At 41.7% G+C, this 22,374-nt stretch overlaps 1 protein-coding gene and 1 non-coding gene across 5 annotated transcripts in view; both read right to left on the reverse strand.

Annotated features, from left to right (window-relative positions):
* A2ML1 (alpha-2-macroglobulin like 1) overlaps positions 1-11,032 on the reverse strand; it is a 50,260-nt gene extending 39,228 nt beyond the window's left edge. For 2 of the 4 annotated variants that reach the window (NM_001191301.2, XM_010805532.3), the window contains exons 1-8: positions 10,841-10,942; positions 9,552-9,735; positions 8,879-9,041; positions 8,112-8,164; positions 3,340-3,360; positions 2,449-2,608; positions 1,206-1,290; positions 386-512 (exon numbers count right to left, since the gene is read on the reverse strand). In NM_001191301.2, the coding sequence (NP_001178230.2) occupies positions 386-512; positions 1,206-1,290; positions 2,449-2,608; positions 3,340-3,360; positions 8,112-8,164; positions 8,879-9,041; positions 9,552-9,735; positions 10,841-10,905 (858 nt within the window). In that variant the 5' untranslated portion in view covers positions 10,906-10,942. Of the gene's footprint in view, positions 1-385; positions 513-1,205; positions 1,291-2,448; positions 2,609-3,339; positions 3,361-8,111; positions 8,165-8,878; positions 9,042-9,551; positions 9,739-10,840 lie in introns of all 4 variants that reach the window. The other 2 variants (XM_010805531.2, XM_010805533.3) reach the window with 2 other exon arrangements.
* MIR2284R (microRNA mir-2284r) lies at positions 7,448-7,510 on the reverse strand. The gene has a single exon (NR_031047.1). It is a non-coding gene; the product is annotated as a microRNA mir-2284r (primary transcript).
* Positions 11,033-22,374: the final 11,342 nt, after the last annotated feature.

The following is a 22,374-nucleotide window of genomic DNA, read 5'->3' on the forward strand; positions in this document are numbered from 1 at the left end:
ATGAAAGCATGGAGTTCTAACCACTGGACCACCAGGAAATTCCCAGTTTCTCCATCTTTAAGATAGAAAAGTATTCCACAACATGAAGCATACACCCATACATGACTTGGAAGTTCCAAGATATGAGAAGGAGAAAAGAACCACCTTCAGAACAGGAAAATTGTATCTTCCAAGGGTTTAGGTTAATCTCTTGATCCCAAGGCAGATTCTAAAAGAGCTTTATCTTTGAGGGGATAAAAAGACTTCTGTGTTCTTTAGGAATGAGGTACTAATCACATGAAATTATTTCTACTCTGGGTGTTTTTAACCACTTTTCTATATTGGTGCTTACTTACTCTTTAGGACATAAGAATAAGGTTCCTTTCCTACATCCTGTTTTACTCACCTGTCCAGAGACTTTCTTGCATCTGTCAGGTAAATGTTCCCGTTCTGGATCCGGATACCGGTAAGTATATGGCTTTTGACACACTGATACGTGTGCTACTCCTTGCATGGGCTTTCCATAGGTGTACCTAACCCAGAAAAACACGAGGAATCAGAGAGGGGCAAGTCCACCTGTGATCCAGGCCCTCCTCCCCTAAACATTTTCCTTTCTTCCGCATGCCCATCTCTGAAAGCGCTTTGACAGTCCCACCTTTCTCCAGCTCTCATTCACATCTCTGCTTTACTCAAAGCTTTAGAGTATTGCCATTGCACAATAAATACCACCCAAAGGACAACAGTGTCTTTCTTTTTCCTTACTCCTACTTCCCATGGGATTCAATACTGTGCTCTGCACAAAGTAGACTCTAAACCAATAATGCCAGCTGAGAAAGCAGAGGCAAGTAAGCACAAAAATGCAGTTAGATAATGTGTCCCTGGGATTTCCCTGGTGGTTCAGTGGTTAAGACTTCACTTTCCCATGCAGAGGATGCGGATTAAATCCCTGGTCCAGGAACTAAGATCCCACATGCTTCATGGCCAAAAAACCAAAACATAAAATAGAAGCAATATTGTAACAAATGTCAATAAAGACTTTTTAAAAAATGGTCCACATAAGAAACAGTTTTTTTTAAAAGTGTGTTTTTGCCGAACTTGTGACTCTGAGCCACATAAAACATCACAAGATTTAACCACTACCTCCACAATCCTCTCCTGGTAACACTCGATCACAACATCTCTCAATATAGCTTTCATCCTCAATGGATCCAGAGCTTGATTCTTACCTACAACAAACTTTCACTAAGAAAGAGTCTTCCGCCACTGATAACTCTTTGGGTTCCACCACTTCCACTTTAAACTTAGGCAGCACTGGAAAGAGTGGAAAGAGAGATGGAAAATGAAGAGGAAGAAAGTTTGACTACACAGGTAGTGAACAGAGGGGTATAAAACAGTGATAATAATTATCTAATTAAATTGCTCAATCACGTTCAACTCTTTGCAGCCCCGTGAACTGTAGATTTCTCTGTCCTTGGAATTTTCCAGGCAAGAATATACTGGAGTGGGGTACCATTTCCTACTTCAGGAGATCTTCCTGATCCAGAGATGGAACCCAGGACTCCTGTATTGGTAGGAGGATTCTTTACGACTAGGGCCACCTAGGAAGCCCAGCTAATTAAATTAACAGGGCATTATTAAGGTAAAATCCTCCCAAAGTTACTGATTTAGCACCAAAATGAATAAATAACCCCCCCCCCTTTTTTAAGTAAGAATTAGATTTATTTAAAAAGAAACACATACTACAGACAGAGTGTGAGCCATCTCAGAAGGGGAGAGGCATGAAAATATGGGATGGTTAGTTTGTATGGACTAGGTAATTTCATAGGCTGGGCTTCCCTGGTGGCTCAGCAGTAAAGAATCCACCTACCAATGCAGGAGATGCTGGTTTGATCCCTTGGTCAGCAACATCCCCTGGAGAAAGAAATGGCAACCCACTCCAGTATTCTTACCTGGGAAATCCCACCGACAGAGGAGCCTGGAGGGCTACAGTCCATGGGGTCACCAAATAGTTGGACATGACTTAGCAACTAAACAACAGCAAAAATTTCATAGGCTAATGAGCAGGAAGAGTAATCCAACTATTTTGGGGAAGAGATGGAGATTTGCAGGCTGGTTCACAGCCCACTTTCTTATCTCTGATGGTCAGCCTGGGAACTGTCATGGCGCTAGTGGGTGTGTCACTTAGCTTATGCTAATGTGTTACAATGAGTGTATCTTGTTGTTGTTGTTCAGTCACCAAGTCATGTCTGACTCTTTGCAGCCCCATGGACTGCAGTACTCCAGGCTTCCCTGTCCCTCATCTCCCAGAGTTTGCCCAAGTTCATGTCCATTGGATTGGTGATGAGGCTCCACTGGAAGTAAACTCTTCTGCCATCTTTGACCTAGTTCCATAGTAAGTTTCACTTGACCTTTGCTGGTTTTTACACAAGATCAAGTCCAACACTCTGACCTACCAATTCTCCCACCTACCATATTCTTCCACACTGAAGGTCCCGAAGGTCTTGCCATCAGCCACGGCCACACTGTAGGTGCCCAGCGTTGCTTCTGGTGCCAGCTGGAAGGACAGGTCTACGATGCCTTGCTTGGGCACCACGTTCAGCCACTGTGCAATCCTATTGTTATTTGGATCCTGTGCCCAAGAAAAAGAAATCTCATGACACGCCTGCCTCTTTGATTCCCACCCTGTGCTGCAGAAAGCAGGTAAAGAAGCAAAAAGCGAGTAAAGAATCCCACCCACTGTTCATAGCCCCTGTGGTCTGCATCCAGGAAGAAAAGAACCCTCGGTGGATTCAAATAGTTAGACTAGGTTCTTTAAAATGTTATCCAGTTTCAGAATGTTATCCAGGATAACATTGTTTATGTAAGATGTTCTTTACAAAGAATGCTAATTCTTGGTCCCTTAAGACAGGTAACTCTGAAAGACTGACTGTAAGATACCTGAAAGAGAGCTAATTTGATGGAAAAATGGAGAGGGTATTGTGGGGAATTCTTGCCTCTTTCTTAACACTTCTCACAGGTATCCTTGTCATGTTCAGTGGCTGTCTGTGATATTAGCCATCCCAAAGACTAAGAGGAGTACAGAACCAAGCTCTGCTGGACTGACACAGCACAGAGAAGTTGCAGGAATCAGAATAGGGAGGTTCGTCACTATAGAGGTTGCTGTCCTTATTTACAGAGGTTGAGGGGCGGGGTGGGCAGAGGCAGGAGAACATGCACAGCTTAGGTGGAATCGGGGCACTTGGGGCCAATGCAAAGTCTCAGGCTCTGGGCCAAGATCCCACAGTTGTTGCCGGCTTTGGGGCTTAGCACCAACCACCTTCTCCATAGAGGACAGCAAAAAAGAAAGAAACTTCTACTTACCTGCAGTTCCACAATGGAGTACTGAAAAGGAAAACCAGATGATAAGGGTTAAAGCAGAGCTAGCAATAAGGGTAGGCTTGCTGAAAGCAAAAAGTTCACAAAGGCTTCTCTCTTTCTCTGTTGCCTACCCCTTCCTTTCTAAATGGCTCTTTCGTGCCTTGGTAAGAGTAACAACAGGGCAAAGGCTTACTGGTTAGGAGAGGAGAAAGAAGAGCTTTCCTGAAGGGATTGCCAGTCTCCAAAAACTTTGAAGAAATGGAACTTCTGACCCTCAGCACCCTTCAATGCTCTGTGACTGAGTTTTTTCACAACAAGTCCTAAAAGAAAGTATTAGTATCTGGTAGTGGTGGTGGTTGTTCAGTCACTAACTTGTGTCCGACTCTTTGTGACCCCATGGACTGCAGCACATGAGGCTCCCTCATCCTTCACTGTCTCCTGGAGTTTGCTGAAATTCATGTCCATCAAATCATGGCGATGCTATCCACCATCTCATTCTCTGGAGACTCCCTCATATTTGAACCTCTTCTTGGGAGCCAACTATCTCCTAGCCTCCTCCTCTACTTTCTGAACACCAGTGGGCAAGAATCTTACTTTCAAGCAATGCAAAATAATTTATTTTAAAAAAATGTTTGAAATAGCTCAATCAAAGGATCATGTGTCATTTCCTCAAGGAAATGGACACAAAAACCACTAGGTTTAATTGGAGAATGAGTCCTTGTGCTAGGTGTCAAAGTGTCACCTCAAATTACTCGTTAATTTAAAAAAAAAAAGGACACACCTTAACACTGGAGAAATTAGTCTGCCATCACCCTAACTAAGTAATCAAACTCACTATCACTAATAATGGGACAAGCTGACATTATGTACCTCCTGAAGAGATATATTTGAGGTTCCCAACATTACCTATCTTTATAACCAAATATTTTAACCAAAAGTTTAGTTTAAACCTAATTAAGACTTCAGAACTGCCTTCAGAAGATAAAAGAACAAGTTATATTACACAGTAAGAAATAATCAGGCAAATCAAGACTATTGGATATTCCATAAGACAACTACGCTGCTATGCTAAGTTGCTTCAGTTGTATTCAACTCTGTGAGACGCTATGGACCATAGCCCGCCAGGCTCCTCTGTCCATGGGATTCTCCAGGCAAGAATACTGGAGTGGGTAGCCATTCCCTTCTGCAGGGGATCTTCCCAACTCAGGAATCAACTTGCATCTCTTTTGCCTACTACATTGACAGGTGGGTTTGTTTTTTTTTTTTAACCACTAGCGTCACCTGGGAAGCCCTGCCACCCAGGCTTCCTCAAAAGTAAATATCACATTCCGTAATGGAAACATTCTATAAGTCATCTAGCCTGACATCATCGCTCTCTCTCTCAAAAAAGTCAAACTAATAAGAAAATAAGGGGGATTAGTTTAGAATATGAGAACATTTTTAAATGTAACAACCAAATATAATGCATGAATCTGATCAGAGCTTAGTTTGGGAAAAAAAAATGTGTTAGTTGGAAAACACAAATTAATATTATATGAAAAATATTAAATAATTTTTGTTAATTTCCTCAGGTGTTATAATAATATTTTCTTTAAGATATTCTTTTTAAAAGATACAGGCACCTAAAGAAAGCAAACATTAACAGACATAAAGGGAGAAATTAACAGTAACACAACAATAGTGGGGGACTTTAACACCCCATGTACATCAGAGGACAAGGCATTCAGAGAGAAACTCAGTAAGTAAACAACAGCCTTTGGCAATTTATTAGGCACAATGAACATTCTATATAATATAGAGTATTTCATCCCAAACCAGAATATTCATTCTTTTCAAGTGCAAATGGAATATTGTAACATGATAGACACATGATGGAATACAAAAAGAGTCAGTAAACTTAAGAAAACTGAAATCATATCAAGAATCTTATTCAACCATAACACTATGAGACTAAAAATCAACTACAAAAAAAAAAAAAAAAAAAAACACCACATCGAGTCTAACCAATATGTTACTAAACAATTGAACTGAAACCATAAAACTTCTAGAAGAGAATACAAGCAGTAAATTCTTTGACATTGGTCTTGGTAATATTTTATTGGAGATGTCTCCTCAGGTAAGGGGAACACAAGCAAAATTTTTTAAATGGGACTACTCATCACAAGGAAAAAACATTGTCTTCTATTTCTTTAATTTTGTATCTATATAAGATGAGTGTTGTTTAGTGACTAAGTCATGTCCAACTCTTTCGCAACCCCATGGACTATAGCCTGCCTGGCTCTTTGGTCCACGGGATTTTCCAGGCAAGAATACTGGAGTGGGTTGCCACTCCCTCCTCCAAAGGATCTTCCTGACCCAGGCATCAAACCTGTGACTCCTACATAGCAGGCAGGTTCTCATATGAGATGACAGATGTTCACTAGACTTACTATGGTCATTGTTTCATGATGTATATAAGTCAGATCATTGTGCTGTACACCTTAAGCTTATACATTGCTGTACGTCAATTACATCTCAATAAGACTGGAAGGAAAAAAGTTATCTCAGTAACAGCTCTTTTCTTGGTGAACCCAGCCTTCAGCTCAAAAGAATCCACATGCCCAAGTGGTACATTTGGGGCTGGGGGGTATGGTGGGGGGACATTCTGCCCCTCTTCCTAAAGAGAAAAATAGGACATGCACAAACCAGGCTATATACATGATAAGAAGGCAAGTGTCATCGAGATTACTGCCATTGCTATAAATCCTAGGGGGTGAAAAAACAGTTCCTTCGAGAACAAAATCATTTTTTTAAAGACTCAAGAAGCAGCTTTGGACACCAGTAAGTGTTCAACCAGAAAGGTAGCATTTTCATTGGAAGCTACCTGAAGTTTCTGAATAATTAGGTAAGCAACAAAGCTAGATACAATCAGTTACTAGCATGTATACTTTTGTTGCTTGAGGATGAAATATTGAACTCTGTAAACTCACAGTTTTTGTAACTCCCCTTCTTTTTTTAAAAAAAAAAAAAGTTATTTGTCTGTGCCATGTCTTAGTTATAGCATGTGGGAATCTTTAGCTATAGCATGTGGGATCTATAACTACAGCATTCAAACTCTTAGTTGCCACATGTGGGATCTAGTTCCCTGACCAGGGATTGAACCTGGGCCCCCCTGCATTGGAACCGTGAAGTCTTAGCCGCTGAACCACCAGGGGAGTCCTACCACTCCATTTCTTAGTAAAACACTTTTAGTTAATTGCATGTTTCATTTGGAGTTCCAAATTCAGTGTTTCAGATTTTCAGGGCTCCAAGTTACAACTTGGAGCGGGGGCTGACTAGAGAAATGGTATGTGGAAAAAAGAGTAATTTGACAACAGAAAGAGAGCACAGAAGTACAGAAATCAGAGTACTTATAGTTCAGCACAATTTGAACAGAGGCAAGACAATGTAAGAGGGGTAGCTAATGAGATCAACATCCAGGGGGCAGTAGAGTCTAAAATAACTCTAGCTGTGGCCACACTTTGACCCTTTCGTCTGGTTGGTGACGGACAGGGAAGCCTGGCATGCTGCAGTCCATGAGGTTGCAAAGAGTCAGACACAACTAATCAACTGAACTGAACTGACCCTCATCCCAGCTCTAGAATAAAAACTTCCAAGGTGCTCAGTGGTAAAGAATCCACGCCAAACAGAATATTGGGATTCATCCTTGTGTCGGGAAGATCCCCTGGAGAAGGAAATGGCAACCCACTCCAGTATTCTTGCCTAGGGAATCCCATGGACAGAGGAGCCTGGTGGGCTACAGTCCATGGGATCACAAAGAGTCGGACATGACTGAACGACTAAACAAAAACTTAATATTATACCAAAGTGATAAGGAAAGAATACAGGCGATAGGAAGGAGAAACTAAAAAATCAATTCTAAATCAGGAAAGAAAGTAGTAGTTGGAGGAGGCTACTGATCAACAATAAACTTATAGCTTCCCTGTACATCAGGAAAGGAAACAGCAGTCTGGGAACATAGAGATGGAAATATAAGCAATGCTTTCTCCATGACTATCTTTAAATTTTTCATTTGAACACATGGGCTGTGACTGAAGGAGAAAGAAGGCAGCTGGGGGTGTCTGAGAGGTATTGGGTTGGGCCAAAAGTTCGTAAGATGGCATGTAAAATCCGAACGAACTTTTGGGCCAACCCAGTATTTCAAACATGTGTAGAAATGACACAGTGCTAAGTTCAGAGCAAACCAAATCATATGACTTGTGATTCTAGTGATCCAATTGTTCGAGGAAAATTTAAGTATTCGCCAAATGTTACCGCATTTTTACCTTTGGCACAGAACGTTGCCTTAAGAAAATTGTCTATGCTATAAATTACCTTGCCTCGTAGTAAAAAAAAAAAAAGAAGAAGAAGAAGAAAAAAAAGATCCTTATTTCTTCCTTTTGTTAAAAGTATTCCTGAATTACTTCTTTGTATTTGAACTGCAGAGCCACTAGGTGTCACTCCTGGAGGGAACGTCTTGACGTTTGAAAAAGCTCTTAACAGAGGCAAATGGAACCATCTCTTAAGAATGTTAACCTAACTGATGCTTTCAGATGTCAAACCTGAGAGCAAGATGCCGCTGCCTGCTTTCAGGCAGATGGGGGCTGGGAGATTTGGACTAGCTCCCTGACTGTAGAACCCACAAGTGTTCTGCTTCTAAAGGGCCTCCTCCCCTGGAAGGAGTCTCTCCTCCCTCGTGCTCCAGTCTGCCCTCCTGCGTTCCCTTCCCAGGTCCTTCTTCCCAGTGAAACTCTTACCTGGTCGTTCACTGGAACAAAGGCGCTGGTGAGGGTGACAATACGGAAATGCACTAGAAGGAAATGGGCGTCATTAGCAAAAGAGCTTTCCACCCCCCACCTCAGAATCTTTCTTTTTTCCACCTTTTTGCTTCCTCATACATACTTCTGAGTCAGCAAAATCCTACCAGGTTTTACTTTTGAAATAAAACCGAGTCTGAGAGACAGCTAACACCCCAACAGTCACGGCTCCTGACTTTGAAAGTTCAGGATGGAATCTGCTTCAAAGAAGAGGGAGCAAATATAAATCCTAGGGCTTGGGCCAAATGCCCTTGACTGTTTTCTGATTCTTACACAGGCAGCTTGCTATGAGACCAAGCGATTCAGTTACACCCACCAAATTCCTTTCCAGGAGAAATCTGTATTTTGTTTTACTTATTTACTGGGAATTTTTTGGCCATGCAGTGGGTCTTGTAGGATCTTAGTTCTCCAGCCAGGGATTGAACCTGGACCCACCGTAGTGAGAATGCAGAGTCTTAACCACTAGACTGCCAGGGAATTCCCTGTATTTTGTTTTACACACACACACAGTAGCAGCTCCACCCACTACTCTTGCTTGTACAGCACTGCCTGCATGCAGCATCTATAACCGTTTATCCCTCCAGGCTTCCTCCATCCCTCCATCTCTTTCCTTGGTCCATGGGGCTACCACCAATCTGCAAAGCCCCTCTAAGAATGTGTGAAGATACTCCCTGGCTTTTGTCTCATCCCACCTGTGTGCCTCTTACCTTCCTGCCCTGGGCTGTAGACAGGTTTGTCAGTTTGTATAAAGATGCCATTCTGCTGCCTCTGAATCAGAACCTTTTTCTTCTCCTCAAAGTAGACATTATGTCCAATTCCTCTCACCCGGACGGTGGCTACTTCTTCTGTGCCACCAGAAGGAAGTGGTACCTGGCCAAGACAGGGGAGAGCTCTGGAGAGGAGCAGGAGACTGGGGGTGTGGTGGGGGAAGGACAGAACCAGCTAGTCTTAACTCAAGAGAAAGAGAGTAAAAGGAAAGGAATGAGTTGATGGAGGTGGCAAGGTTGGAGCCATGAAAAAGTTGCCAGAAGTCTGATATTAAAACTCCAAGTAAAAATCTTAATTTATCTACTTAAAAAAATAATTGTAATATTTAGTGGAACTCTATGTAACTTTGTTCTGTATTTTCCAAGTCACCTGTAAATGTGTTATCATACATTTCTGTAATTAAAAAAAAAAATTTTTTTTAAAGAAAGAAAAAAATGTTTCCAGAGAATAATATCAGAAGTTATGGCCAGGAATTGAAGTTGATGAGAGATGAGTTTAGAAGCCATGGCAAAAAGTAAGATAACAAAAAACATACTTAAAGACAAATTATAGTGCATCCGGGGAGGAGAATAGGAAAACTGAGGACGAGAGTTGGGCTAGGCCTGTACTTACCAAAAAGGACGAGCAGTGTAAGTGTCTCGTCTTTAGCCCAAACTGTTGCAGCAATGTGTGAGTCTTGCCCTTGGTCTCCAGAGTAACAGTGAATTTTACATTGTCGTACCCAGGACTCAGATCCAAGCAAACCCTCTGAGTAGAGGGGAACTTAAGAAGGGCTGGCAATGCCACCAGATAGTTTCTACTAAAGAAAGGGAAAAAGTGTTGGTCACTAACTGTCTCTCTGGCTCTTTGCAACCCCATGACTGTAGCCCACCAGGCTCCTCTGTCCATGGGATTCTCCAGGAAAGAATACTGGAGTGGGTAGCCATGCCCTTCTCCAGGGGATCCTCCCGACCCAGGGATCGTACGTAGGTTTCCTGCGTTGCAGGTGGATTCTTTACCATTTAAGCTATCAGAACTATACTTCTACTAAAGAAGCAAAAGGATTTCAGGGGAGTAATGACTCATCTCTTCAATGAAAAATTAATTAATCCCTCTCCTGAGTACTCAGCATGTAGCAATGAATTAAAGAGACAAAGCACCTGCCATTATGACCCTTATTTTCTATAAGGGAGAAGGAGAAAAATAACAAATAACTCAGCCTTATACTCACACCCTTCCCCCCGCCCCTACCATAGGCCACCATGGAGAACCTAGGCCCAGGGTACCAAGGAGAAGTAAGTTCCATTTGGGATCTGCAAGCAGATCAAACCAGTCAATCCTAAAGGAAGTCAATCTTAAAAGAAATCAATCCAGAATATTCATTGGAAGGACTGATGCTGAAGCTGAAGCTCCAATATTTTGGCCAACTGATGCCAAGAGCCAACCCAATGGAAAAGACCCTGATGTTGGGAAAGATTGAGGGCAGGAAGAGGAGAGGTTGAGATGGTTGGATGGCATCACCAACTCAACAGACATGAGTTTGAGCAAGCTCCAGGAGATGATGAAGGACAGGGAAGCCTGGAGTGCTGCAGTCCATGGGGTCACAAAGAGTCGGACATGACTGAGTGACTCACACTTTCCCTTTTCAGACATAAAAAGCAACAAGAACTGAACAACCAGAACAACAGAGATCAGGGCAGTGGGAGGCTACTATATTTTGATATTATCATATTTTTTAAAGTCTCTTCTTGGCATCTTAGCTTTTCTCTCTGGGTAAAGGAGAAATAAAACCAAAGAAAGAAAAAGATGAAAGGGCATTAAAATAAACCAAAAGTTATCTCCTGCCCACTGTAGTTATGTCTTAGAAAGATGGACGAAGACACCACCTGCCCTAAATCAACCCTGACACACCAAGCACTTACGGGAGAAATTTTCCTGCCGAGGCTGGCAACAGGGCTAATATTCCTAGAAGGAGCTGAGCCCACATCTTTGTGGGTGACAGAGTCCTTAGGAGCAGGAGCCAGAGGTTGGCTCACCCCCTGTAGCATATATATGCTACCCCCCAGGTAGGATGTGGAGCAATGAGGATGCCACAGCCAATCACCTTTTGGGGCCTCGGGCAGAGGTGGTATACCAGGGTAGGGCTTCTATTCATGTCTTAAAATTTATTTCTCCCTGAAACATTCATACTGGCTCAGCCAGTTTCAAAAACCTGTTTAGGGGAAAAACCAGGGTTGATGTATTCACAGCGGTAAACCTCTCAGAACACATTTGAGGTCCTTCCCTTTCCTTCTGATTTCTTTCCAAATTCCCATTCACATTTGATCTTTTTTTTTTCCTGTTCTTATTATTCTATTAAGACGTATTTGGAAACACAGGAGCAGTATCAATTCAAAGCAGTAGGCGTTTACCTAATGGTGGATTTTTTTTTTAATACTATTCATGATTATCATGACTGTATGAAAATAGGAAACTATATCCACCATAGAGAAAATATAAACTGGACAATCTTTCAGAGAGCAATTTCACAATACTGGTCAAGAGCCTCACTGATTTGCATATTCTTTGACCCAATGACTTATTCTCGGAACATATTTTTATGGGAAACTAGAGCAGGCACGTATGCAGAAAATATATCCACTGAGTTTCTTCCCAGTGCTCTTTACAATGGCAAGACTTGAAAGCCACCTAAAGTATAAATTAGTTAGGATACTTTCTAACACAAGTGACCAACCTGAATCAAGCCTACTTAAACAAAAAAGAGTTTTTAATAATTGGGGAGAATAAGACATAAAAAAAGGGTTTTCCTGGTGGTTCAGATGGTAAAAAATCTGCCTGCAATGCGGGGGACACAGGTTCAATCCTGGGATTGGGAATATTCCTGGGAGAAGGGAATGGCTACCCACTCCAGTATTCTTGCCTGGAAAAATCCATGGACAGAGTAGCCTGGCAAGCTATGGTCCATTGGGTCACCAAGAGTTAGACATGACTGAGAAACTCACACTTACACTTTTCAGACATAAAGAAAGAATGAGAACTTCCCTGGTGGTCAAATGGCTAAGACTCCATGCTCCCAATGCACAGGGCCAGGTTCAATCTCTGCTCAGGGAACTAGATCCCAGATGCAGTAACTAAAGATCTTGCAAGCAGTAGTTCAGTTCAGTTCAGTTCAGTTTAGTCGCTCAGTCGTGTCCAACTCTGTGACCCCATAGACTGCAGCACGTCAGGCCTCTGCTGCTGCTCCTGCTGCTAAGTCGCTTCAGTCTTGTCCAACTCTGTGCGACCCCATAGACGGCAGCCCACCAGGCTCCCCTGTCCCTGGGATTCTCCACGCAAGAATACTGGAGTGGGTTGCCATTTCCTCCTCCAATGCATGAAACTGAAAAGTGAAAGTGAAGTTGCTCAGTCGTGTGCGACCTCTATCCATCACCAACTCCCAGAGTTCACTCAAATTCATGTCCACTGAGTCGGAGATGCCATCCAACCATCTCATACTCTGTTGTCTCTTTCTCCTCCTGCCTTCAATCTTTCCAAGCATCAGAGTCTTTTCAAATAAATCAGTTTTTCACATCAGGTGGCCAAAGTATGGGAGTTTTCAGCTTCAACATCAGTCCTTCCAATGAATATTCAGGACTGATTTCCTTTAGGATGGACTTGTTGGATCTCCTTGCAGTCCAAGGGACTCTCAAGAGTCTTCTCCAATGCCACAGTTCAAAAGCATCAATTCTTCGGCTCTCAACTTTCTTTATAGTCCAACCTGCAAGCAGTAATAAAGATCAAAGATCCTGAGCAACTAAGACCCAGAAAAATAAACAAATAAAAGAAAGAACTGAACCAGAGAAACTCTGAAAACTTTATGGCCTGGGATTGGAGCCTCGATGCTGCCAGGATTCATTTCCCCCACCCCCAATTTTTCCATCTTATTTGCTCATCTCCTGCCACACAGAGGATTTCCTTTAAGTGATGAGGAAGATGGCAACTGCATGTCCTCAATCCATATTCCTTCAGCTCTAGGATTTTAGTGGACAAAAATTTTCATCTAAGTTATATAAATTTCTAAAGAAAGATTTTGTTCCTTGAGTTTCACACACTCATTTCTGAATCAACTATTGTAGCCAGGATACTATGATAGGGCTTCCCAAGTGGCACTAATAGTAAAGAATATGGCTGCAATGCAGGAGACGTAGGCTCAGTATCTGGGTCAGGAAGATCCCCTGGAGAAGGGAATGGCTACCCACCCAAGTATTCTTGCCTGGAGAATTCCATGGACAGAGGAGCCTGGTGGGCTTCAGTCCATGGGGTTGCAAAAGAGTCAGACACAACTGAACTTACTTACTTGCTTACTTATACCATGATAGGGAGTTCTTGGGTCATTCTGAGACCAGCATTATGGCTTACTGTGATTGATAGCCCCATCGAACCACATGGACTTTGAGAGGAGAAACTCTCTAAAGAAAGAAGAGGGTTGGGGTAAAGATGCTGGGGGAAAAAATATGAAGTCTATTATAATGCCCAATAATATGAGTTTGGTTGAAAACATTGCCATAGTAATATAAATTAATACAGTTCAGCTATTTAAAATAATGCTTTTGTGACAAAGAGAATCATTTGTAATATTAATTGAAGGGGTGAGGGGAGGAAATAACAAGACAATTAATTTTTAGAAATTTCCACTTCCTCTATGGTTGCAAAAATGCCAGTGATGAAAAGCAAGACAAACTGCAAGATCACAGCTTCTCTTGAACCAAAAAGTTGAATCAGAGAGCTGAGTCAGAGTTACATCAACTAAACAGCCTGAAACCTAAGGAGGCACAGTTCCTCCAGAGCAAAGATGGGATGTTTCATCTGTGTCAGTACATGGGAAGGACTGGAGCCATCATAGAAGCAGTAAGAATAATACAGCTAAACGTTTTTATTTTCATTTTATGTATTTATTTATTTTTGGCTGCACTGGGCCTTCATTGCTGTGCATGTAATCTGGTCTACTTCTAGTGATTGGGAGCCATTCTTTGGTGCAGTGCCTGGCTTCTCATGGCTTTGCCCTCCCTTGCTGGAGAGCATGGACTCCAAGACGTGAGGGCTTCAGTAGTTGGGCATCCAGATTTAGTATGTCTGCAGCATGTGGAATCTTCCTGGGCCAGAAACTGAACCCATGTCCCCTGCACTGGCAGCCAGATTTTGGACCAGCTGAAGTTTTGTAATAAACTGTCCCTGGTAGCTCAGTTGGTAAAGAATCCTTCTGCAATTCAGGAGACCCTGGTTTGATTCCTAGGTCAGGAAGATCTGCTGGAGAAGGGATAGGCTACTCACTCCAGTATTCTTGGGCTTCCCTTGTGGCTCAGCTGGTAAAGAATCTGTGTGCAATGCAGGAGACCTGGGTTCAATTCCTGGGTTGGGAAGATCCCCTGGAGAAGGAAAAGGCTACCTACTCCAGTATTCTGGCCTGGAGAATTCCATGGATTGTGTAGTCCATGGGGTCGCAGACAGTCAGACACAACTGAGTGACTTTTCACTCACTCACTCACTCACATTAACTATTAAAGGCCTATGTGGGCTTGAGTGTCATCTCCCTGATCACAGAACATGGCAAGAGTGAACATCGACATTTTAGGAATCAGAGAACTAAAATGGACTGGAATGGGTGAATTTAACTCAGATGACCATTACATCTACTACTGTGGGCAAGAATCCCTTAGAAGAAATGGAGTAGCCATCATAGTAAATAAAAGAGTCCGAAATGCAGTATATGGATGCAATCTCAAAAACGACAGAATGATCTCTGTTCATTTCCAAGGCAAACCATTCAAAATCACGGTGATTCAAGCCTATGCCCCAACTAGTAACGCTGAAGAAGCTGAAGTTGAACGGTTCTATGAAGACCTACAAGACCTTTTAGAACCCAAAAAAGATGTCCTTTTCTTTATAGGGGACTGGAATGCAAAAGTAGGAAGTCAAGAAACACCTGGAGTAACAGGCAAATTTGGCCTTGGAGTACAGAATGAAGCAGAGCAAAGGCTAATAGAATTTTGCCAAGAGAACATACTGGTCATAGCAAACACCTTCTTTCAACAACACAAGAGAAGACTCTACACATGGACATCACCAGATGGTCAAAACTAAAATCAGATTGATTATATTCTTTGCAGCCAAAGACGGAGAAGCTCTATACAGGCAGCAAAAACAAGACCAGGAGCTGACTGTGGCTCAGACCATGAACTCCTTATTGCCAAATTCAGACTTAAATTGAAGAAAGTAGGGAAAACCACTAGACCATTCAGGTATGACCTAAATCAAATCCCTTATAATTATACAGTGGAAGTGAGGAATAGATTCAAGGGATTAGATCTGATAGACAGAGTGCCTGAAGAACTATGGATGGAGGTTTGTGACACTGTACAGGTGGCAGGGATCAAGACCATCCCCAAGAAAAAGAAATGCAAAAGGGCAAAATGGTTGTCTGAGGAGGTCTTACAAATAGCTATGAAAAGAAGAGAAGTGAAAAGCAAAGGAGAAAAGGAAAGATATACCCCTTTGAATGCAGAGTTCCAAAGAATAGCAAGGAGAGATAAGAAAGCCTTCTTCAGTGATCAGTGCAAAGAAATAGAGGAAAACAATAGAATGGGAAAGACTAGAGATCTCTTCAAGAAAATTAGATACCAAGGGAGCATTTTAAGCAAAAATGGGTACAATAAAGGACAAAAATTGTATGAACCTAACAGAAGCAAAAGACGTTAAGATGTGGCAAAAATACACACAAGAACTACACAAAAAAAATCTTCATGACCCAGATAACCATGATGGTGTGATCACTCACATGGAGCCAGACATCCTGGAATGCAAAGTCAAGTGGGCCTTAGAAAGCATCACTATGAACAAAGCTAGTGGAGGTGATGGAATTCCAGTTGAGCTATTTCAAATCCTGAAAGATGATGCTGTGAAAGTGCTGCACTCAATATGCCAGCAAATTTGGAAAACTCAGCAGTGGCCACAGGACTGGAAAAGGTCAGTTTTCATTCCAATCCCAAAGAAAGGCAATGCCAAAGAATGCTCAAACTACCGCACAATTGCACTCATCTCACACGCTAGTAAAGTAATGCTCAAAATTCTCCAAGCCAGGCTTCAGCAGTACATAAATCATGAACTTCCAGATGTTCAAGCCAGATTTAGAAAAGGAACCAGAGATCAAATTGCCAACATCCGCTGGATCATCGAAAAATCAAGAGAGTTCCAGAAAAACATCTACTTCTGCTTTATTGACTGTGCCAAAGCCTTTGACTGTGTGGATCATAATAAACTGTGGAAAATGCTGAAAGAGATGGGACTACCAGACCACCTGACCTGCCTCTTGAGAAACCTATATGCAGGGCAGGAAGCAACAGTTAGAATTGGACATGGAACAACAGACTCATTCCAAATCAGAAAAGGATCTGTGATATCTAGTAATAGATCAAAAGGATGTAAAAATAAACTAAAAAAGTAAGATTATAATTGAAATTTAAAACAATACTACAAGAAAATTAAGTAAATACAATTTGTAATAATGAAATTAGAGGAATTCTTGCCTTCCAAATTCCAGAAATTCAGTATTTACATTTTAATTATATTATAATACATGGTGAGTATATACTTAGGCCTGGGCTATAGACCATCTTTGATTCAAATCATCCCATTTACCAGCTGTGTAATCTTTGGCAATTTACTTCTCTTCTGTGTTGCTTTGATTCCTTAACGGTGAAATAAGGATAGCAGTAATACACACTTTGTAGTACTGTTGTGAGGATTACATGCATTAATAAATGAAAGCATATAGAACAGTGTTCGGCATTTAGTAAACACTATGCCAAAACCTTTGACTGTGTGGATCACAATACACTGTGGAAAATCCTGAAAGAGATGGGAATACCATACCACCTGACCTGCCTCTTGAGAAACCTATATGCAGGTCAGGAAGCAGCAGTTAGAACTGGACATGGAACAACAGACTGGTTCCAAATAGGAAAAGGAGTATGCCAAGGCTGTATATTGTCACCCTGCTTATTTAACTTACATGCAGAGTACATCATGAGAAATGCTGGGCTGGAAGAAGCACAACCTGGAATCAAGATTGCCGGGAGAAATATCAATAAGCTCAGATATGCAGATGATAACACCACCCTTATGGCAAAAAGTGAAGAACTAAAGAGCCTCTTGATGAAAGTGAAAGAGGAGAGTGAAAAAGTTGGCTTAAAATTCAGCATTCAGAAAACTAAAATCATGGCATCTGGTCCCATCACTTCACAGCAAATAGATGGAGAAACAGTGGAAACAGTGACAGACTTTAATTTGGAGGGCTCCAAAATCACTGCAGATGGTGACTACAGCCATGAAGTTAAGAGATGCTTGCTTCTTGGAAGAAAAGCTATAACCAACCTAGATAGCATATTGAAAAGCAGAGACATTACTTTGCCAACAAAGGTCCGTTTAATTAAAGCTATAGTTTTTCCAGTAGTCATGTACAGATGTGAGAGTTGGACTATAAAGAAAGCTGAGCACTGAAGAATTGATGCTTTTGAACTGTGCTGTTGGAGAAGACTCTTGAGAGTCCCTTGGACTGCAAGGAGATCCAACAAGAAAGGAAATCAGTCCTGAATATTCATTGGAAGGACTGATGTTGAAGCTGAAACTCCCATACTTTGGCCACCTGATGCAAAGAACTGATCATTTGAAAAGACCCTGATGCTGGGAAAGACTGAATTGGGGAGGAGAAGGGGACGAAAGAGGATGAGATGGTTGGATGGCATCACCGATTCAATGGACATGAGTTTGAGTAAACTCTGGGAATTGGTGATGGACAGGGAGGCCTGGCGTGCTGCAGTCCATGGGTCCCAAAGAGTCAGACACGACTAAGTGACTGACCTGAACTGAACTGTGGGCTTGAGTAACTCCCAAGAAAATTCTGTGTGTGCCAAAGAAGGAAGGGAACTTGTAATTACTCACAGATTCTTTCCCCAGACTTTGACCAGGTGCTCACAAGAAACACTAAGTGAGGATGACAGAGTAAAGTAAGGCTCACTGAGTAGTATAGGCATAGAGGACAACATTATCTATCCCCGCCTGAAAGGGCCAGCTCCCCTTACTCCTCTCTCAAAAGTCTTAAGCCTCTGAGGAGGAACAGCAAAAAGCCACTGTTGCCAATAGAAGGAATAAGGGGGAAAAAAAATCTACCCTGGGGAGGGAAAAGAAACAGTCCTCAGTGGAGAGTTCTGTGCCAGTGTTTTCATTCATTATGCATGTATGTATATATGTATGTTATTCATTTTTGGCTACACTGGGTCTTCATTGCCGCATGCGGGTTTTCTCTAGTTGTGGCAAGCAAGGGCTCATTGTGGTGACTTCTCTCGTTGCAGAGCTCATGTTCCAGGGCACCCAGGCTTCAGTGGTCGTGGCACACAGGCCCAGTTGCTCTGAGGCACATAGCATGTTACTTTCCAGATCATGGATCGAATGCTGTTTGCCCCTGCATTGGCAAGCAGATTCTTAACCACTGGACCACCAGGGAAGTCCTGCCAGTGCTTTTAGAGATCTCCTAAAACCAAAGGAGGGGCAAGAAAATCCTTCCCACACAAGACCTGCCACAGACAGAAAGCAGAGGTAGGCAGGAATGCTGAGAAACCTCATTGTCCAGGGCCCGGGTATATAAAAGCTATCTAAGCACCAAGTAATGAGTAGTAGCATCCGCCACTGGCAGAGGAGCAAGAACAAGGAGAGAAACTACTTCTGTATAAGCCTACAAGGCGTATAAAGAATGTTGAGAATTGAGGGTGGAGAACAAACATTGAGAAATCTTTCCATCATTTCAGACCCCACCCTAAGCCTAAGACACCATAAGAGGAATTTGAAAATTACGGTGCCCTAGAAGTAATCTTGGCAATAGCAAAACCTAATTCCACCTCACCTTTTAACTAGACGGTTCCATCCACCAAGCTAAACTGCCTGGGAAGAGGCACAAATAGTATTTACCTAAATCTCTCCTATTCTACACAAGATGTCTGGCATTCAATCAAGAGTTATATGATCTGGACTTCCTTGATGGTCCAGGAGTTAATACTCTGTGCTCCTAATGCACAGGACCTGGGTTCGATCCCTGCTCAGGGAACTAAATTCCACATACCACAACTAAGACCTGGCCAACTAAGACCTGGTCAAACAAATAAATAAAAATAATAAATATTTTTAAAAATTATACAATCTATCAAAAGAAGAAGAACAAAGAAGACAAACCCCCTGCCTTCTAAATACAAAACAATTGACAGAACCAGGTTCAGAGGTGATCTGTGTGTTAGTAATATCAAAGAGGGAAGTTAAAATGGCTAGGAGAAATTTCATAAAAGATCTAATGGTAAGGACTTCCTGGTGGTCCAGTGGCTAGGACTCTGAGCTCCCAACACAAGAGAACTGGGTTCCATCGCTGGTCAGGGGACTGGATCCCACGTGCCACACTAAGATCCAGTGCAGCCAAAAAAATAAGTAATTTTTAAAAAGATCTAATGATAAATGTGGACAGCATCTATGAACAGATAGGGGATTCTAAAAGAAAGACATAAGTGATAAAAGATAAAAATACTGAAAATAAAAACTATGGTATCAGAGATGAGCAACTCTTCTTAAAGGCTCATTAGTAAACCTGCCAGAGCTGAGGAAATAATAAATCAATTTCTACTCTTGAAATGAGTCAATAGGAATTACCCAAACTGAAACATCAAGAAAAAAAAGAGGACAAACAAATTGAACAGAGTATCCAAGCACTGTGGGACAATATCAAATCGTTTAATGTACATGTTATTAGAATCCTAGGGGAAGAGGAAAAAAACAAGCAGAAGAAATGTTTGAAGAGATAACAGATCAGTTTTCCAAAAGTAATGAAAAGCATCAAATACTAAATCCAAGAATCACAGCAAGATAAATGCCAAATAAAACACACCTAACCCATCATGTCCAAACTTCTCTAAACCAGAGATAAATAGGGAGTCCTGCAGGTGGCCAAAGCGGAGAAAGAAAAAAAAAAAAAAAAATATATATATATGTATTGCATATTAAAAAAACAAAGGTCAGAATTACAGCAAACTCTTCTTGAAAAACATAACTATCCAGAAGACAATGGACTGACATCTTTAAAGCATCAAAAGAAGGGAGAGGGGGTGGGGATTCTGTACTCAGCAAATGTATCTTTAAATAAGGAAGGGGGAAAAGAGGTTTTTTTCAGACAAACAAAAGCTGAGAGAATTTATTGCCAGAAGATGCATTCTACAAACAACATTAAAGGGAGTTCTTAATTAAGGCAGAAGAAATAAAACAGGAGTTGACAAACTGGCCTGCTGTTCATATCCAGCCTTTCACAGGTTTTCCAAATAAAGTTTTATTGGAACACAGTAATATTCATTTGCTTACACATTATCAGTGGCTATTTTGTGCTGTAGTAGATCTGAAGGATTATTAAGAGACTATGTGGCATGCAAAGCCTGTATTATTTATACCTCATCGTTTACAGAAAAACGGTGCTGACTCCTAGAATAAGACATCATACAGAAACTGCACAAATAAATGCAGATCTCTGGATATGGTATCAAAATATAAAAGGCATATAGATCAATTTAAATCACTCTAAAAGACAAATGACTGCCAAAAGCAAAAAATAATTCATTCTGAGCTGTAATGTAGGAGTAAGGTACTTTATAACATGTCAAAACAAAGGGACTGAAAATGAATAAATGAAGAGGACTTCCCTGGTGACACAGTGGATGAGAAACTGCCTGCCAATGCAGGGGACACGGGTTCAGTCCTCTGTCCAGGAAGATCCCACATGCCTCAGAGCAACTAAGCCTGTGTGACAACTACTGAAGCCTGCGTGCCTAGGGCCTGTACCCCACAACAAGAGAAGCCACAATAAGAAGCCTTTGCACCACAACAGAGAGGAGCCTGCCCTCCCCAAAACTAGAGAAAGCCTTGCCCAGCAACAAAGACCCAGCACAGCCGAAAATGAAGAAATAAATAATGAAGAAAGAAACTTTGTAGAGTCTGCTTATCATAAGCCCTCTGGTATGTATCTCTTCCTTCTTTCCTCCTACTTTGAATTTTCTGATTCTAAATTTTTCTCCACTTCTTCCCTTTGTAAGATGTCAGAGCCCACCACTATCCCCGTCTACTTCTCTCTCCTTTTCTAAAATCCCAGAAATACACCTTCATTCTCTTCAGCCAACGATCTTTTACTCTGGCCCTTTGATTTTAGTAGATAAAATTCATTACCTGTGGGATTTTGTTGAACATCTTCTAATCCTGTGGATCTAAAAGAAAAATGAGAATGGAGGTGGGTAAGAAGTAAGAATGATTTAGCTGCATATCCAGTAAAATATTGACTGTGCAATGAAAACATAGTAATGCCTAGGCTAGGGAGGGGTGCTGATCTACACAACAAGTATTTTTTGTTTGCTTGTTTTTGGCCATGCAGCATGTGGCATCTTAGTCTCCCAATCAAACCTGCAACCCCTGCATTGGGAGGCAAAGTTTTAACCACTGGACTGCCAGAGAAGTCCCTACATTACATGTATTGAACCTGGATACAGTGACAGATTGCATTTTCCTGGGCTCCAAAATCACTGCAGACAGTGACTGCAGCCACAAAATCAAAAGACATTTGCTCCTGGGAAGAAAAGCTATGACAAATCTAGACAGCGTATTCAAAAGCAGAGACATGACTTTGCTGACAAAGGTCCTTATAGTCAAAGCCATGGTTTTTCCATTAGTCATGTACAGATGTGAGAGGTGGACCATAAAGAAGGCTGATCACTGAAGAACTGATGCTTTAAACTGTGGTACTGGAGAAGACTCTTGAGAGTCTCTTGGACAGCAAGGAGGTCGAATCAGTCAATCCTAAAGGAAGTCAATCCTGAATATTCATTGGAAGGACTGATGCTGAAGCTGAAGCTCCAACACTTTGGCCACCTGATGCGAAGAGCCAACTCACTGGTAAAGACCCTGATGCTGGGAAAGATTGAGGGCAGGAAGAGAAAGGGACGACAAAGGATGAATGGTTGGATGGCATCACCGACTCAATGGACAGGAGTTTGAGCAAATTCTGGGAGATAGTGAAGGACAGGGAAGCCTGGCATGCTGCAGTCCATGGGGTCACAAAGAGTTGGACACAACTTAGTGACTAAACGACAAGTACTCAGTACAGCTAAGGAAAAAATTTGTTCTGGTGTGTAGGGAATTTTTTAAATTTATGTTCTCCCAGCATTCCCAATCCTTTTCTATATATTTTATCCCACACCCTTCTGCTCCAGAATGTTCCTTTCTCATTTTCAGGTTATTTCCACTTTTTCACATATATTCTTTGATCTTCCATCTGCTAACATATTCTTTGAAAATTTCGTTGTCCAAATGTGACCAGCTTTCTTTGCTTGCTAGTCTCCTAGGATAC

The sequence above is a fragment of the Bos taurus genome, chromosome 5 (genome assembly GCF_002263795.3).
Source record: "Bos taurus isolate L1 Dominette 01449 registration number 42190680 breed Hereford chromosome 5, ARS-UCD2.0, whole genome shotgun sequence".
Taxonomy (NCBI): Eukaryota; Metazoa; Chordata; class Mammalia; order Artiodactyla; family Bovidae; genus Bos; species Bos taurus.